Source organism: Suncus etruscus, chromosome 15 (assembly GCF_024139225.1).
Source record: "Suncus etruscus isolate mSunEtr1 chromosome 15, mSunEtr1.pri.cur, whole genome shotgun sequence".
NCBI lineage: Eukaryota > Metazoa > Chordata > Mammalia > Eulipotyphla > Soricidae > Suncus > Suncus etruscus.
Genome location: NC_064862.1, coordinates 40,633,768 through 40,651,973, shown reverse-complemented (window position 1 = coordinate 40,651,973; position 18,206 = coordinate 40,633,768). Strand labels below are relative to the sequence as shown.

The 18,206-nt window shown below is 45.8% G+C and overlaps 2 protein-coding genes across 2 annotated transcripts in view; both read left to right on the top strand.

The window, feature by feature from the left end:
* LGALS8 (galectin 8) overlaps window positions 1-18,206 on the top strand; it is an 811,943-nt gene that overhangs the window by 450,564 nt on the left and 343,173 nt on the right. The gene's annotated exons all lie outside the window — the stretch shown is intronic.
* GPR137B (G protein-coupled receptor 137B) overlaps window positions 11,789-18,206 on the top strand; it is a 51,918-nt gene continuing 45,500 nt past the window's right edge. The window contains exon 1 of the mRNA XM_049789005.1: window positions 11,789-12,206. Coding sequence (XP_049644962.1) covers window positions 11,838-12,206 — 369 coding nt within the window. The 5' untranslated portion in view covers window positions 11,789-11,837. The remainder of the gene's footprint in view (window positions 12,207-18,206) is intronic.

The window sequence follows — 18,206 nt, the reverse complement described above, 5'->3', positions numbered from 1 at the left end:
TGGGTGCTATTTCCTTTACGGTGCAGAAGCTTCTCAGCTTAATATATATGATCCAGCTATACCACTCCTAGGAATATGCCCTAGGAACACAAAAATACAGTACAAAAATCCCTTCCTTACACCTATATTCATTGCAGAACTATTTACCATAGCAAGACTCTGAAAACAACCAAGATGCCCTTCAACAGATGAATGGCTAAAGAAACTGTGGTACATATACACAATGGAATATTATGCAGCTGTCAGGAGTTATCAAGTCATGAAATTTTCCTATACATGGATGTACATGGAATCTATTATGCTGAGTGAAATAAGTCAGAGAGAGAGAAAAATGCAGAATGGTCTCACTCATCTATGGGTTTAAAAAAAAATGAAAGACATTCTTGCAATAATAACTTTCGGACACAAAAGAGAAAAGAGCTGGAAGTTACAGCTCACCTCATGAAGCTCACCACAAACAGGGATGAGTTTAGTTAGAGAAATAACTATGTTTTGAACTATTCTAATAATGAGAACGTATGAGGGTTATAGAAAGCCTGTCTAGAGTACAGGCGGGGGTTGGGTGGGGAGGAGGGAGATTTGGAACATTGGTGATGGGAATGTTGCACTGGTGATGGGAGGTGTTCTTTACATGACTGAAACCCAAACACAATCATGTATGTAATCAAGGTGTTTAAATAAAAAAATATATATAAAAAAAGCATGGCTAGTCTGAAGCAATTCTTTTTTTTTTTCACTTTATCTTAACTTTCTTTCTTTTTTTTTTTTAATTTTTATTTTTAATTATGAGAACAAGGGTGCAAAGTAAAAGGACAAGGTAAAGTTACAGTGGAAGGACAATCACCCATAACATAATTCTCAGAAGTCCCCTTGCTGATATATTAACTTTGAAATTTCAGCCAAAGAACATTAAGATAAATAAGACAGAATCCATGTACAATTACTTTGTCCCTCAAGTCCCCAGATTGTAACACATTATAATATTTCTTAACAGTACACAAGGCAATCTAAAGCCATAAAACTTATGTAACTCCTTAAACATTACAGGCATAGTATTTTCTTACATTTCCATATACATGCATATTAGCTTAAGTTAACCTCAAATTTTAAGTGAGTTCTTTTTAAGGATTAGAGTCAAAGGAGCACAGTAAGAATGGTGTTAGAGTGGCAATTGTTGTTTGCATAGGCCCACCAAAATATGAGGGACATGGAAAGAAATAACCTTGGCCTAAGTACAAAGAGACCAGACCCCTGAAGTTTCCTGGCACAAGACCAAGTCTAGGCTCCAAGCAAGCTAGATCGTCCAATCCAATACATTGTCTGTAGTGCCAACACACTTTTATTTTTCACACAGTCTCTGTTGTTGGTATCATGTTTCTGTATTAAAGATCCTGGAATCTGCATATCTTACATTGAAGTCAGGACGTGGAGCATCCTCTCCTTTCACCTCACAATCAAAGGGCAATGAAGGGAGCCCTGTCCTGTAAGCAGGTCGTTGTTGTTGTTAAGTCTTCTCAGTGTTAAGGGAAGTCTCTTTTGAGCAGGTCGAAGTCTGAGCAGTGTAGGTCTTCCGTGGTAGAGGATTGCTTCCAGGTGATGTTATAGACCAGCCTGGATGTTTCGTGGATGGCTTTCCTGGTTCAGGGGAGAATGGAATATGCCCTTTCTTCTGAGGTCTGTGCCAGGTCGTTATGTCAATGTTCAGGGTGTAAGGTCCCTTTGCACTACAAGGTTTGTGTGTTCCAATCTCTATTAGATAGGATTTTATTTGTATTTATACTATTTTCCCATTTTAATGTGCCTATGCAAATAAGAAGCAATGCCACATGGTGTTATTGGCACATATGGGGGCCATAAGAACAATTACAATGATTCCCTTGACATGATTCAATCATAAGCATTAAACTGGGGGACTCTTCCACCAAAATTCCTTGTTAAACAGCTCAAAAAGAGAAGATAAAAAGTGGTTAGAATCATCACTGTATAAGACAACATTTAGTAAGAATTATAGCTGTCAGAGAAAAAACACAAAATATTCTAAAGAAATACGTGTCCATTTTATGTATCTTGAAACAGTTTGGGGTTGTCACACACAATCTGAAGCAATTCTTAAAGAAATAAAATCTGGAGATTGAAAGCTAGGTGCTACTAGATTTTAGTGGCTGGCATCCCTGCCCATTCCTTTGTTGTTGTAATCACTGTACAGGCTTGATTGGAGTGCTGGCTAGGTGTGGCACATCTGCTTGCAGTGGTCACACATTTGGTCACAGTCCTCCCCAGGGGGAACACTTTAGTTACAGTGCTTGCGTGAAGCCTCCAGGGATTGCACTCTTAGCCATATGTGCTCACAAATCTTCTAGTTGTGGTACGTGCTGGGAGCCAGACACTTGAGCTACCATACTTATATGCACCTAGATGTGTGACAGAGATCAGTCCTCACCTAGGAGTCACACACTTTAGTTGCAATGATTATGTACTGCTCACCAAGATTATACTTTTGGCCACTGGTGCTTGCAGATATTTTAGTTATGGTGCATTCTGGGGATCAAACACTTTAGTTGAAGAACTTGTTGGGACCTGCCTGATTATGAAACACTTCGTGTATGTGGGTAGCGCCCAGAATTGAACTCAAGGTCTCACACTTGCAAGGCAAGTGTTATTGGCTGCTGAGCCAACCCCTGAGTTCCAGAGGTGAATCTTTAAAATGTAAAATAACGGTAATTCTGTGGCTTCTAAAGCTGCCCAAATAGCTTCCTCTACTGACATCTTTATATATGTAGAATTGATTTTCATCGTCTAAGAGGCATACCTTATCGCTGATTGATTTTCCTAGTTAGGGAGTCCCTTCTAAGAACCATCTGTCATCTTATTGCAGTGCTTCTCAATTATTTTCTGTCATGCCCCCTTAGGAAAAAGAAAACATTTTTTCGTGCCCCCCCCCCCGCGTGACTGTAAATAGTATCTTTATTTTAAAAAAACTTTAACTTGCAAAACAAAAATATATAAAATAATTGGAGCTGATTTTTTAATCAGAGGTGATGTCTGGATTAATGGCTACAATGAGCACATTTTGCAATGCATAGCTTTTCGAAGCGGGGTTTGAAGCAGGACACAGCAACTCTTAGCTCCAGAGACATACAGAGACATACATAAACACGGGGCTTAGCTTGTTATGACAGTGTTTGCTGAGGTCAAACGCGCCCCCCTTTACGGAGTTGCTCGCCCCGCGCCCCACTATTTGAAAAGCACTGTCTTAGTGGGATTTATTGTTTCTAAATGTCACACATTTCTTTTTTGTTGTTTGTCTTTTGGGTCACACCTGGCAGCTCTCAGGAGTTACTCCTGGCTCTACACTAAGAAATCGCTCCTGATAGACTCAGGGGACCATATGGGATGCTGGGATTCGAACCACCGTCCTTCTGCATGCAAGGCAAACACCCTACCTCATGCTATCTCTCCGGCCCTGAAGTGTCCTACATTTCTGGAATCACTGGAATCAGCAGTACAAAATAATATTTCTTTATTGTTTGTTTCTGGACCACACCCAGTGATACTCAGGGGGTTATTTTTGACTCTTTCTCAGGAACTACTGGTGGTGCTCAGGGAAATGTAGAGAATGCTGGATCAAATCTGGGTCAGTTGAGTACAAGGCAAGCACCCTACCTGCTGCTGTACTATCTCTCCATCCCCTAGTATTTCTAAAATATTATTTTCCAGGAAAATAACATTGAAATGAGCTCTTTACCACTTGGGAAATCCTACTTCTCTGAAAGACAAGACAAGTTTTCCTGGGCTTGTGGGCTGGGTGGGATTGTGGCTGTGGTCAGTAGACCTGGGGCAGCCTTGAACATCTGGCTGCTCATTCAGGATCAGAAGTTTAGAACCGGGAGAGATGCCTTAGAGCCCAGCAACTATCCAAGGAACAGAAGAAACATTTCTTCTTTGGCCCCCTTCCTTCTTTTGTTTTATTAAAACACTATGCTTTTCCAAGTTGTTCATAATACAGTTGTTTCAGACATTCAGTGCTCAAATACCAAGCTCACCACCTGTGTGGCCTTCCCTTCACCAGTGTTCTCAATTTCCCACCCAATACCATAACCCCATGCAAGCAACTATTTTACTTCATATTGTTTTTTTTTTTTTTTACAACACAAAGGCAAATGGGATTATCAAAATTGAGATCAACAAGAATCAACTTGAGATGATTATTATGTCTCTCCATGATGTTAGTAAAGTAAGTGTCTAAGAATTTATAGGGTTGGAGTTGGTGCTAGTCGAGTCTTCTGTGTTCCTGTTTAGACTCACGGAGGCGGGTAGATTTCTATATAACTTTCCCATCAGATTTCCTGTGATACTGCTGGGATGATATTGCTGCAAATCATTGAGGTGTCTGGAATCTATAGATCTGAAACAAATCTCATGGCTTGTCAGTTTTATTAAGGTTAAGTTGTGAATTTGTTGGAGGATGTATGGTGTGGCTTTGGGCTACTGTAGTTTGTGTAGAACGGGGGGGGGGGGGAATCTGTTCCCCACTCCTTTCTGATAATGTCACAGAGGTATCAGCCTAGACTTGCAACCTGGAAAGTATCAGTCTGTCTCTTTCTTTACTCCAAAAATATTGAATAAAAATCTTAGAACAGCTAATAGTTGATTTAAAAAATAATTTAATGCAGATATATATATTTTTCAAGAGCATTAAAAAAAAATTGGGATCCGCACCTTGTATGTCCAAAGGCTACTTATAGTTCAGTATTTAGGGATCACTCACAGCAGTGCTAAAGAGACCATGTGGTTACCAGGGGCTGAATCCAGGTGTACTGCATGCAAAGTCTGCATGTGGGCCAATACAATTCTCACCAGCCCAGATATTCACTCCAAACTTTTAAATATATTCATACAATCAACTGGGGGAAATTATTCCAATATGGAAACATATTTGTCACCATGTAGTCCCCCAGTCATGGAACTTCTCTATATCAGCAATATCCTACCTACCTCAGGAAGTAAAAGCTGAAGAGTCAAATTTGCCAGTTTGCAGACACTCTTGCCTAAATGTGCACACACATATAGTCTATGTTCTGCCAACCAGGTGGACCTGATGCACATTCTGAATGGGAAGAATTTAACTTTGGACATGACTTGCACAATCCCTTCTGGAGATGAACTCACTCACCCAACACTCCTTTTTTTTTGTTTGTTTTTGGACCACACCTGGCAGAGCACAGGAGTTACTCCTGGCTCTGTGCTCAGAAATCACTTCTGGCAGGCACAAGAGACCATATGGGATGCTGGGATTCAAAACAAGTCGGTCCTGGGTTGGCTGCTTGCAAGACAAATGTCCTACCCGCTGTGCTATCTCATCGGCCCCCGATTTTTTTTGTTTTGTTTTTGGGCCACACCCAGTGACGCTCAGGGGTTACTCCTGGCTTGGGGGTCCATATAGGACGCTGGGGATCGAACCTTGGGGGTCCGTCCTGGCCAACACTCTTTTTAATCTTTCTTTCCCTCCCTCCCTCCTCCCTCCCTCCCCCTCCCTCCCTCCCTCCTTTCTCCCTCCCCCCTCCCTCCCTCCCTCCCTCCTTTCCTCCCTCCCTCCCTCCCTTCCTTCCTTCCTTCCTTCCTTCCTTCCTTCCTTCCTTCCTTCCTTCCTTCCTTCCTTCCTTCCTTCCTTCCTTCCTTCCTTCCTTCCTTCCTTCCTTCCTTCCTTCCTTCCTTCCTTCCTCCCTTCCTTCCATCCTATCCAGTACTGGTGTGGTCACATGATAGATGGCTGTTTGAGTTGTGCTAGCAGCAGTCCTTATGTAGACGTGCTGCTACAGCATTCAGGGCTTCCAAATGCTCCCAGAAGTTATGAAGAATTCATGAGCTGCATCATGATGCCTTTCAATGCATTATTTTTTTGCTTAAATAGCCAAAATTTGATTACTGGGTAATTGGGCCCTGGCTCGGCACGTCCAGTGGATCCCCTCCAAGACAGCGGGCCAGGTCTGAGCTCAGGCTCGCACCCCGAGCAGCTTGAGTCCCCTGACTGGCACCCTTAGGTCTCAGCAGAGTTGCCAGCCAAGGTGCAGGATTTGAGAAGGCGCCCCCCCGGGGGAAAATTAACCTAAATTTAATAAAATATAGTAACAGAAGATGATCTCATGAGGGTGGGTCCTAATCCAGCATGACTGGGACTTGTATGAAAAAGGGAATCCGGAGGCTAGATAGTACAGATGATACACATGGATTTTGCTCGAATGTGGCTAATTTAGGTTTGATCTTGGCATGTCATGGGGATCCTTGAGTACAGAGCCAGGAGAAAGCACACAGCTAGGTGTGGCTCCCAAAACAAAATAAAAAATAAAAATGGAACTTTCTGGATACTGAAAAGCACAGAGAAAGAGGGCCAAGAGAAGGACAAATTAGAATTGATTTTTTAACTAAAAAATTTTATTGTAAATTATAGTTACAAATTTATTCATGATTGAGTTTAAGGCATATAAACCAATGCTAATACCAATCCTTTTACCACTGTTCAAATTCCTCCTCTAATGTCCTCAGTTTCCCTCCCTCCCCATAGCCTGCCTCTATGGCACACACTTATTTTTTCCATTTAGACACCATGGTTTACAATTTTGATATTGATAGGGTATCACTGGGTATACTTTCAGTACCTAGTCATTGTCCAGAGTGACTGCTTCCCTCTATCATTGTTGTAGTGATTCCTTCCCTGACTTATTTCCCTTCCCAACCCCTCACTCCCCACCAGAAAGCTTCCTACAAAGAGCAGACTAGTTCTGCTTTTTGAAACCAGAATTAAAGCCAACGAACAACAAAAACACAAATCCACCAAAGCTTAAAATTTCCCACTTTACAAATGTGGGCTCTTGAGTGCCAGCAACTTTCACCAAATACAGTCCTAATAGCTCCGCACAACTATAACACAAACTCTCCAGCACCTCAGAAATACGTCTAAATGTCACAAAAAAATGTGGGTCCCCTCCCAAAGTAGTGCAATCCCCACTGAATACATGCGTGAGTAGCCCTGAGTGAGCATTATAAGCAGTGTGTTAGCACAACTCAATGAATGTGATCCCCAGCAAGTGTGTGTACAAGCACTACAACTAAAAGTGTGCAAACCCTGACAGGCACTACAACTGAATGCATATGAGTAGGGAATTATGACACCCCAAAAAGAAGAAAAAAAATGAACTTAACATTTAAAAAATTGGGGCAGGAGCAATAGCACAGCAGGTAAGGCATTTGTCTTGTATGTGGCAGACCTGGGTTTAATCCCTGGCATCCCCTGAGCCTGCCAGGAGAGTAATTTCTGAGCACAGAGCCAGGAATAACTCCTGAGTGGTGCTGGGCATAACCCTCCCCCCAAGCAAAACAAAACTGAAACAAAACATTAAAAAAAATTAACCAAGGTTTATTCTGTTGCTTGCAACCAAGTGCTCTGAGCAAAAATAATAGTTGATACCAAAATTGGCACTGACACAACTTTAGAAAATGGATAGTGTGCTTATATGCGGGGTGATGTGAGTTTGGAGTGTATGCTTATGTTTGTGTTGGAGGAATGTGAGTTTGGCTACCTGGTCTGTTTGGACTTAAGAACAATGAAAATTCAAGTGGTATTAAGACCCATCATAGCATAATGCATCACTTGTAGGGAAGGTCACCCAGATTGCTGAAGTTCCCATTGACTTTAATACCGCCTGAAAGCAGCATGAAGGGTGCCAAGAATATGTAATCTGTAGGGTACAATGATTAGTACTATTGGCTGGAGGATTTAGGAAATGAATGAGATGGGATTTATGATCTAGTTCAAGTCATAGACTGAAAGCCAAGGAGTTTCAGTGATTGCTAAAAGAATATTTTGTCTATGTGTTTTTATTTTTTGCAACCACAACTCAAATAATTGGGGTTCCTGTTTCGTGTTCTTGACTTACAGCCTTCTCTGGGGGACGGCTCATTTGAATGAGTAAGAATAGGAAATGGCTAACTAGGCCACTTGAAACTTAGCGCTATACGCAAAGTTGCCTTTTTCTGCTGGGGTAAAGAAGCTATTCTTCACTGTCTTGAGCACATTAATGTTTTGTCTGATGAAGTGGTGTTTTGCAGGTGAATCTATGTCCCTTTTTACTTTATATCTTAATGTTTGATACCAAACTAGAGCTAGACCCAACCTGTCTCTCATGTTATAAAGTCAAACCTGGATGGGGGAACTTACACACCAAAGAAATGGTACAATTTGGCCCTTTATGTAGATACATTTCTTGGAATTAGACAAGGAAATAAATTCTTTTTTTATTATTGTTATTATTGTTGTCTTTGGGTCATGCCCAGTGGTGATCAGGGGTTACTCCTGGCTCTGCACTCAGAAATCATTCCTGGCAGGCTCAGGGGACCATATGGGGTGCCCTGATCGAACCTGGGTCCATCCTGGGTTGGCCGCATGCAAGGCAAACAAACCCTACTGCTGCGCTATCTCTCCAGCCCCTGGAAATAAACTCTTTTTTATTTGGTGGGATGACACATCTTATGATACTCAGGGCTTATTCATAGCTCTGTACTCATGAATTACACATGAAGGTGGTTGGGGGACCATATGGGATGCTGGGGGATAGAGCACAGAACACAGTGGGCCCCATGCAAGACAAGCACCTTAGCTGCTATTCTATTGCTTTGGCCCAGAGGAAATCAACTCAAAGGGAGGGAGGAACAGGATGTTTCCTTCCCTAGAACTCAGTGTGCTCTTGGAGCAAGGAGAGTGGTCTGTTTGCTAGCCTGCTAGAATGAAAGCTGATGGCCTACAATAGGGGTACGGTCTTTCCATAAGTCCCCAATTCAGAGGCTGGAGAGGAGTCAGAGCCACCTCCTTACCAAAACATTCATTGGAGAAGAAAGTGCCACCACTTCTCAAAAGCAGTACTTCATGCACATCAGCTATGCTACTCTGATCAGACACTTTTACATTTGTCAGGGTCCTAGAAGCAATGGTAGCACAATTCCCAGGAGAGGTGAGGTCATTGCAGAAAACAGGCTTCATTCCAAAGCCAGTTTGGGAATCAAAATCGTCTTGGCATCAGCTTTCTATAGCAAAAACTAATTGGCTATGAGCCCCTAGGAACCAAAATGGGTGGGCAGACCTCTGTGACCCTACTAAATACCTAGAAAAGTATAGGAAAAAAATGCCTAAGGTTCAATATGTCATTGACAATCTTGTACCTACATCCAGTTCTGAGACCTGAACTTGCATATTGCAGAAGTGGTAACTTCCTACATCTCCATTTAACTGGTCATTTTATATGGCAGATAGGGTATGACTCCAATGGATGATCATAAATTTAATAACACAGAGCCCCTGAAAGGAAACCCCCTGGGTTTTAATTTTTATTCCCAGTGAGCAAAAGATTCTAAAAGCTGCTTTGTTCCATCTGGCAAGGTTGACTTCCCATCTAGGTTCAGAGTTAGGTCAACCTTGGCTCCATGCCACAATTGCTTTCATTAAGATAAGTCCACCCAGGAGGTAGAAGTGGAAGTATTGTGTGGCATTTCAGGGACAGGTGCATAATAGGAGAGGACAAATACCCTTTAGATCTTTCTTGTTCCTTGTCATGCACGAGTGGGAGGTTGATGCAATGGTTGGAGGTGTAGTAGCCATTTTGGATTGTAAAGTAGTAGGGAAGAAACATATAACTATTGGTATTTTTTTAGTTAGAATATAAAAAACATATAAAAATATTTTTCAAAGGTGCCAGTCAAGTACAGGTAAGATATTTATAAACAAGATGATCTTTTAGGAAACATGTTTTTCCTCAGGGAACATATAAAATAGAGGGGTGATTGACAAATCTGTAGGAGTGCTGAGTTAGCACACATGCGAGGCACCCAATTCTGAGTGGATGGTGACTGAGTAATCTATCTGGGAAGACTTTCTGAAGGAAGAAGACTCTTCATGGGTTATTAGGATTTGGCTGTTGTTAGAGAAAAGGGTAGAAAGAATTTCCTAGGAAGGGAGGGAGTTAAAGGTCAACATGCTCTCACATCTCTTATACAACATGTCAGGGAGCAAGGTAGTGTTTGGGTTAGCATAACATTGGGGGGAGCCAAGGTTCCACCCCTCTCCCCCTCCAAAAAAAAGACCTAAGCCAGGGAGAGACAAAGTTCTATGGGCTCCTTGAAAGATAATGTTGGCTGCTCTGAGCAGAATTTAGCGGAACAAACTCGGAGCCCGAAGTCAAGGAAACCAAGTCTGTATTTTTACTTTAAAAATAGAGATATTACTTATCCCTAATAAGGGATAAGGTAAAAGGAAGGTAGAAACGGAGCTGAAGCTTGACCCCAAAGACATTGTCAGCACCAGAGGGTCGGAAAGATATTTTTGAGAGCAAAAATCAGAGCTGATTCTAGGTCTGGGAGACCTTGTTTTAGAGAAACAAGTATCCATGTAGGCAAGATGAGGACTATGGATAGAAGGTGGGGGGAAATCCTAAGAAACGATTGGAGGGGCCGGAGCGATAGCACAGCGGTGGTAGGGCGTTTGCTTTGCACTCAGCCGGCCCAGGACGGAACTGGGTTCGATTCCCTGCATTCCATGTTAGACCCTGAGCCTGCCAGGAGCGATTTCTGAGCACAGAGCCAGGAGTAATCCCTGAATGCCTCCGGGTGTGGTCCCAAAACCAACCAACCAACCAACCAACCAAACAAACAAACAAACAAACAAACAAAAGAAAAGGAAAGAAAAGAAAAGAGAGAAAGGGATTGGAGATTCTTTGGGCACTTGGACTCCTTTCTTGTGCTCCTTTTCCTTGCTGCCCAGGTAGCAGGCCCTGTGGCTCAGCACCTTGCAGACCCCACTCTGCGGCCCAGAGAGGCATCCTCGGGGCGGGCAAGTTAGTCTACCTGACCACTTCGAGAAGAGGGACTGCTGGGTGGTGGCTGCCTAGGGGACCCGGTACTCCGGAGGGATTGAGGTCGGGACAGATCCTCCTTCCACTGTGGGCTGGATGTAAATAAAGCAGCCGGTGCTTCGGTGCTTCGGTGTCCAGCGAACCCATCCCACCCCTCTTGCGGCGGGCCCGGACCCCCATCCCCACCCCATCCTCGAACCCCTCTGCAGAACACGCGGGTCTCATGGAAAAGACATTCGTTCCCCCAGCTCAGGCGAGGGCAGCAACACCCCGGCCTGTCCTTTCCTCCCAGAGTGCACCCCCTTGCAGGCCCTCAAAAAAAACACAAGCCTTGTCGGGGCTTTAGAAAGAGGGGGAAACCGAACCAAAACAAGACTGGGGAGCTGGCTGTTTTGGAAATAAAAGGACTGAGCTGCAAAAGGAGACAGACAGCGCGTCTCCTCTTGGGGTGGGGTGGGAGTGGGAGTGGGTGGGGGACCCTGGAGAGGAGCCAGAGAGGGAGAGGTCTACTTTTGCGTGCGGGAAAGAGGTCCCGGGGCTATAAGGTGCGGGGTGCGGGGATGCATGTGGGTGCGTGGGGTGCAGAGTGCGGTGGGGGTGCGGGCCGGGCGGGATAGTTGCATGGGGGGGGGGACGCAGGGTGCGAATGCGGGGGTGCGGGCCGGGCGGGAGGGAGGGGCGCGGGGCGCGCAGGGTGCGGGGTGCGGGGCCGGGCGGGACCGCGGGGCGCGCGGGGGCGGCGGGCGGGCGCGGCGGCGCCTCCAATCGCACGCAGACAAAGGCCGCCCCAGTGAATCATGTGGTGCCGGGGGAGGAAGTGCGGCTTGTTTTCTTTCTTCCCTCCAGTCGACTGGTCGGTCGCCGGGCTCCGGGACTCTGCGAGGAGCGGCAGCGGCGATGCGTGGAGCCCCCCGCGCGCCCCGATGAGACAGGCCCCCTATGGCGGCCCCGGCCTGGGACCCGGGCCGCAACGACACGCTGCCGCCCACCCTGACGCCCGCCGTGCCGCCCTCCGTGAAGCTCGGCCTGACGATCGTCTACACCGCCTTCTACTCGCTGCTCTTCGCCTGCGTCTACGCGCAGCTCTGGCTGGTGCTGCGCTACGGCCACAAGCGGCTCAGCTACCAGAGCGTCTTTCTCTTCCTCTGCCTGCTCTGGGCCTCCCTGCGCACCGTGCTCTTCTCCTTCTACTTCAGGGACTGCGTGGCGGCCAACGCGCTCAGCCCCTTCGTCTTCTGGCTGCTCTACTGCTGCCCCGTGTGCTTGCAGTTCTTCACGCTCACGCTCATGAACTTGTACTTTGCGCAGGTGAGTGAGTTGCGCGCCCGCCCGTGCGCACCCGGGACTGGGGTTCGTTTGGGGGCAGCAGCAGGCATCAAGGACGGGTGAGGATGTGCGAAACTGGAGCTGGAGTTGGAGCCGTCTCCCCGAGGCTGGGAGTCTTCCCGGCCCGGTCCTACCTGCCCTTCACCCCCACCACACCCTCCTCTCCTGGCCCAGAAGGTGCCATCAAGCCAGGGGTGCACGCGCGACACTCGGCCGCCAGCTCCGTAGCATCCCTGCAGAGCTGGCGCTGGAGAGACTAGGCCCAGTTGGGCTCCTTGAACTCCCCTCAATCTCTCCTCTTAAGTCCCCTATTCCCCCTTTCCACGCCCATCTATCCCCTCCTGCCAAAAGGCACCTGCGTAGCTGTAGCTGTGAAAGTCTCTAGCAGCAGACTGGATTTGGGAATTTTCTAAACCCCTAGAGTGATGATATAGGCTGGGGTGGGGGTGTCGCTGGTTTGTGGGAGAAGTTTGGAACCGAACCTCCAGCCCCAGGAACTCTCCTGAACTCCCTCCCGGCTTACTAATTCATTCCACAGGATTGCTCCACAGCAAGACTGGGGAACACCCCAGTTCCTGGGCTGCAGCTGCAGGTCGGGCTTTGCTGCCTGAACTCCTTCCTGTGAGGGGCTGAAAGAAAAAGAGCTGTAAAAGTTTACTGGGGCTCTTTTACAGCCCCACGAAAGCCGCTTTAATGAGGCAAATTGTTAACAGGCTAATGGGAGAACCTGTCAGTTGACTTGGTTTGCCCTGACCGTTGTGAATCCAGAAGAACAGTCTTAGTCCTTTGCAAATGCTGCCTGAAGGGACTGCATCAAACTGTGGTCGCACAATGCTGGCAGAAGCGCCCCTCTTCGTGGTCTTGGTGGGTTTTGGTGGGCTCAGAGCCCCACTCGCATCTAAACACGAAGGGAAGGCACAGCTGTGGCGCCGGGGAGAGTAATTTAAGAGCTTTTCCTTTTACCTTATGCTCCCAAAGAAAATGCCATTTAAAACATTTGAAAAGACAGAAAACAAACAAACAATTGCCCAGGTGTAGTAGGAGGACCCCCCCCCTGAAAGTTTGGGGAAAATACTTAGAGTTAGAAAATAGAGGTACTAATCAGCAGCTGTCGAAATCTTAGTAGATCTCTGGCAAAACCTTCTCGGAGCACTTCTTTTAAGTGCATCAGTCAGCATGTTTTCCAGCCCACCAGTAGTATATATTTTCTGTCCAAATGCCACTTTTTCACCCTAAACCCAAATCAGGCAGACCACTTTGTGCAGACATTCTGACTTTTTTACTGGGACGAAAGAAGTTCCTGCAAGAGACAAAGTCTGGTAGGTTGGCATGATGTCAAGAACTGAGATAATAAGCCTGTTGCCTATTCAGAGCTTGCCTCTTGTTCCTTCTGTGAGGTGGGGAAGTGTGGGACACTTCTCTGACTCTGGCCATCACATGCCAGTCCTTCACTCAGAGTTGCATTAGGGTTAGTCTGCAACTTTCTTCACCATCTGCAGGTTGGTGAGTAAATGTGAGTGAGAGGAAAAGTGACCTATTCAAACAACCACTGTAGACAAGAGACTCCAGTCATTGGCGTATATGTCTCACTGTTTGTTTTTCACTCCTTTGTATCCTTGCTGTGACTGACAAAAGATCAGTACCTCAAATCTCACCCATGAATGGCAAAGCCATTCATGAACTTTCTAAAAATACAGTTTATCTTCCTAGTTTACCTCTACAGAAAGGACTGATCTTCTCCCAGCTTGCCCAAGAAGGGCTGGTGTGGTTCAAGAACTTGCTTGAGGTTACAGCCACATCTGTGACATCTGATGGGGTTGATTCCCATCATCCTGGTGTGTTTCTCAACTGCTTATGGTGGGAGCCTAGACCCAGCTCCTTGTTCTGCCCATTGAATCTCCTGTTGGGGAAGACATAGGATCTATGAAGTAGCTCAGCAGTACAAGAGCATAGATTTCAGCTTTGGGAGACCCGTGAGACCCAACTTCTCTGAAAAGTGGTGACTGTGTAGCAACTTTTCCAGAGCTCAGTGAGGAAGGAGCAGAGGGGCTAAGTACAGGAATGGGTATGAAAAGGAAGGTGATTCTGAGAGGTGGGAGACACTTTTGAGTGGAGGTAACATTGGTTTATGCAATTGTTCATGTTGTTATCTTTTGGGGATACTGTTACTACCACAGTGCCACCACCGAAATGCTAGCATCCTTAGTCTCAGATCCTTAGACTTTTCCCATTCCTTTCCCCACATGCCATAGGAGCTTCAGTTCTGTCCTCAGTTGAAGGGATTTTTTTTCCCCCCTTTGGATATTGTCTGTCCCTTGGTTTTCATCTTTCTTGTTTGTGAGATGATCTGGTATTGCTTTCTCTTTGGAACTTAATTCATTTAGCATGATGCCTACCAGTTCATACAAGTAGAGGTGAAATACATGATTTCATTTTTATGTACCTAAATAGTCCTGTGTGTAAATATGTACACACCTTCTTTATCTATTCATCTGTGCCTGGATGCTTGTGTTGTGTCCAGATTCCAGCCATTATACATAGTGCTGCAGTGAACAGAAGTATGCACATATCTTTTCAAATTCATCTTATTGATTTTTTTGATACCCAGAATGGAAGTGCTGGACCATATGATTATTATAGGTTACTTTTGAGGGAAGCTTCCATAACATTTTCCATAAAGGCTAGGCCAGTTTGTATTCCCACCAGCAATGAATGAGGGGCTTCACCCCCCACCTTCCATACCAGCAATGATAATTTTCAGGTTCTGAAATGGATCATTCTCATGATGTGAGGTGAGAGTTCACTGTCCTTTGATCTCCCTTATAGTCAGGGATGCTGTGCAGCGCTTTATGCCTCTGGTGGCCATCTGTCTGTCTTCTGTTTAGCTCATGCTCTGAGAGATCAGTTTGTTTTGCCATCTTTGGCTTTCCTGAGTGCATTAGGTATCTCAACCAGCCCTCGCCAGGTGATGGCGTGTAACTGGGAGAGGTTTGGTTCTGCATTCATGTCCCTGGAGCTAGAGATCCTCTGGGTTTGGGTCTGGGGCTCCCTTCATCTAACTGACATGGCCCTGGACAGAGTACTTACATTTTCCTCTGCTTCAGAGGGATGAAGGCTTTTTGCATGAGGAGCCTGCAGCTCAGGTTCCTCTTTCCCTGAGTGTCACTGTCCCAGATGTTGTGCCACTGTTCAGGCCATCTTCCTCTGCCAGCACTTTGTGCTGAGCACAAAGACACAGCTGAGCATGACAGAATTAAGTAGACATCATTTTATACCTTGTTTTACAGTTCCACTAGTTCCCACCTGCCTTTTTATAGTCCCTGGTCTCCTATGTCCTTGGTGAGATTAGTCCATTTACCTCCATCTCTGAATTTGGGGCATGGCCCAGAAGGGGATAGTATTAGGGGGTACATTGTATGGTGATCTGATATTTCTTTCTGCTATGTGAAGAGCTGAGATCCTGTGAGAAAGGGCTGAAAGATACCCCAGGGGTTGTGTGGGAGCCCGGTTTTAGGGTGAATACTCAAGCTGGAGGGATCCTGGGGATTCTTGACAGGCTGATAAAAGCCTGTGAAACAAAAGATGGCACTGGGCTTTTGGGGCAGGGAACCTGCTGGTGAATAGGTCCGAAGTTAGAAGTCATGACCATGACCTCCAGTGCCCAGGGCTAGCTGCTGGTCTTCCAGGCTCTGAAAGCCCCATACTATGGCAGTGGAGCAGGTGAGACCAGCCCACCTTTGTACATCTCCTCCTTCCAGAAAATCACTCTTGTCTACACTTTGGTCCAGACATGAAGGGCTGCCCCAGCCTCAGAACAGCTCTGCCTGACAATCCACTTCCAAATGACTTTTTATCACCTGTTTGTCACTGTAGGCTGCTTCTGTCCTACAGCCATCAGTGAGATTTCGGTGAATCCACTTTAGGGAGAGTGGGTTGCAGGGACGGCGAAATATGAAATAATTGAGACTACACAAAATGCATTGTATGGGGACCCATGTCTATGAGATGAGAGACAAACTTTACTCTTCAGCTGATGACATTTTAAGCCCAACTCTGGTATGCTAGGTATTTTCAGGGAAACAAAGGGCAGAGGATCCTTAGGAGGGACAACACAATGGTGAGAAAGAGCCCTGCTGGAGGTAAGGTGAAATATGAGACTGAGGTGTTCTGGTTCGCAAGAAGCCTCCGGAAAGTAGAATTCAAGAAAGGCAGAAGCTATTGTTAGCACCATGAAGCTGAGAGCAGTAAAAAGCAAGTTGCTGGGAATTGACTTGGTTCAACCTTTGAGTTGCAAATATACTAGCCAGCGAGGAATTTATCCGTCTTGGTGTTGAAAATTTCTATAAGATTGCTGGATAACTGAGGCCAAATATCTGTAGTTTAGCAAGGGAGGCAAAGCCAAATAAATAAAAGTAAAAGATATATAATGTCACAGCTATGTCAGAAATATAGTCAGTAATCCATGCAGGGGTTATGATTGACTTCCACCAATGGGCCTTCTGACTGAATTATTTCTTGGGGAAAATTAGGCACTTCACCAGGAAAGCCAAAAGACACTTCTGGAGTATGCTTTCTCTTATAATGGAAACATCCATGTTACATGCAGTGACAGTTTGCCACTTTGATGTTTGTAGAATGTCAGCAACACTGGGCATCCCTGGGAGAGTCTGTATCACTCAAGACTGGCAGAGTTGGCAGCGTGGATCTCTAGAATGTCAAATGAGTCAGTGGAGACTTGTCCCAGCCTGGGGATTCAGAACAGGGCAAGGGTTCTTGGAATCTGTGCGTGTGACCATTAGTACCCCCAACTTAAGACAGTGCTGACTTCTCCCTTGGTGATAGAGAACTGAAAGGCATCAGGGACTAACCTCAGGCACTGCCCCACCTTCACCAGGAAGAAGGAGGTGGTAGGGTTAACACAGCAGGTCTCTCTTTGTGGTTTGTGACAATCAGCTAAAGGACTCCTGGTGTGGAGAGGACAAGTCCTGCCTTGCAGCCATCCCTTGGGAGCTCAATGCCCCTGGTTGCCTGCTAGGCTATGTGCTGTGCTGACTAGTCTGCTGTCTGTGAGCCCCAACACTACCAGCTGCTTCTCCTGGCACCACAGCCAGCTGTGTTGGAGTACTACAAAGGAGTTCACTGACACTGAGTACTGCAGCAATGCAAAAAATAGTGAGTGGCATGACCAGAAAGTATGACCCCTGTTGAGCATGTGTGTGAGTTCAGTTAAAGCTGTGTGAGCACTGCTGCCTGGTGTGTTGTGCAAGCCCAAGTCATGCAACAAAGTCAGCAACAATGAGGAAGGAAGAAGGGAAAGAAGGGAATGGAAGGAAGAAAGGAAGAAAAAGAGAAAAGAAAAATGGAAAGAAGGAAGCAAGGGAAGAAGGGAGAGCAAAGAGAAGAGGGAAGGAGTGGAAAGAAGGGAGAAAGGAGGGAAATGAAGAAAGTGAAGAGGAATGGAATGAAGGAAAGAGGAGAGGAGGGGAAAGGAAAGGAAAGGAAAAAGGGATGGGAGGAGAAGGAAGGAAAGTTCACCAAAACACAGGCTGTGATCTGGGAGTTGTAGAGGGGAGGCTTCTAGTCCTCCTGGTGATTTCAAAGATTGAAGAAACTGAGGACTATTTATGACAAGCCTTTGCCAGTTCCTAACTTCCCCAATTCACAGCTGGGACCACGAAGTCATGGGGCAGGGCATATGCCTGGCCTTGCCTTAGCTCCCCATGCCAGACCTCCCAGCCCCTGATACTGGCTCCTTGTAGTTACTCAGTTTGAACTCACAACCACTGAATCTGTGTGTTTACACACATGTGCCTGTGTGAATGAGTACTGGGCTGCTCATGGTTATAGGACTCTGGAGAAGGTTTTCACTTGTGTATTTTACCTGTACCTCCTAAGTTTTCTTCCGAACATTTCCTCCAACATCTTTCCTTGAAGCACTTTATTTTCCTCTACATTTTTGGTTGTTTTTTAGAGCCTAAAGGC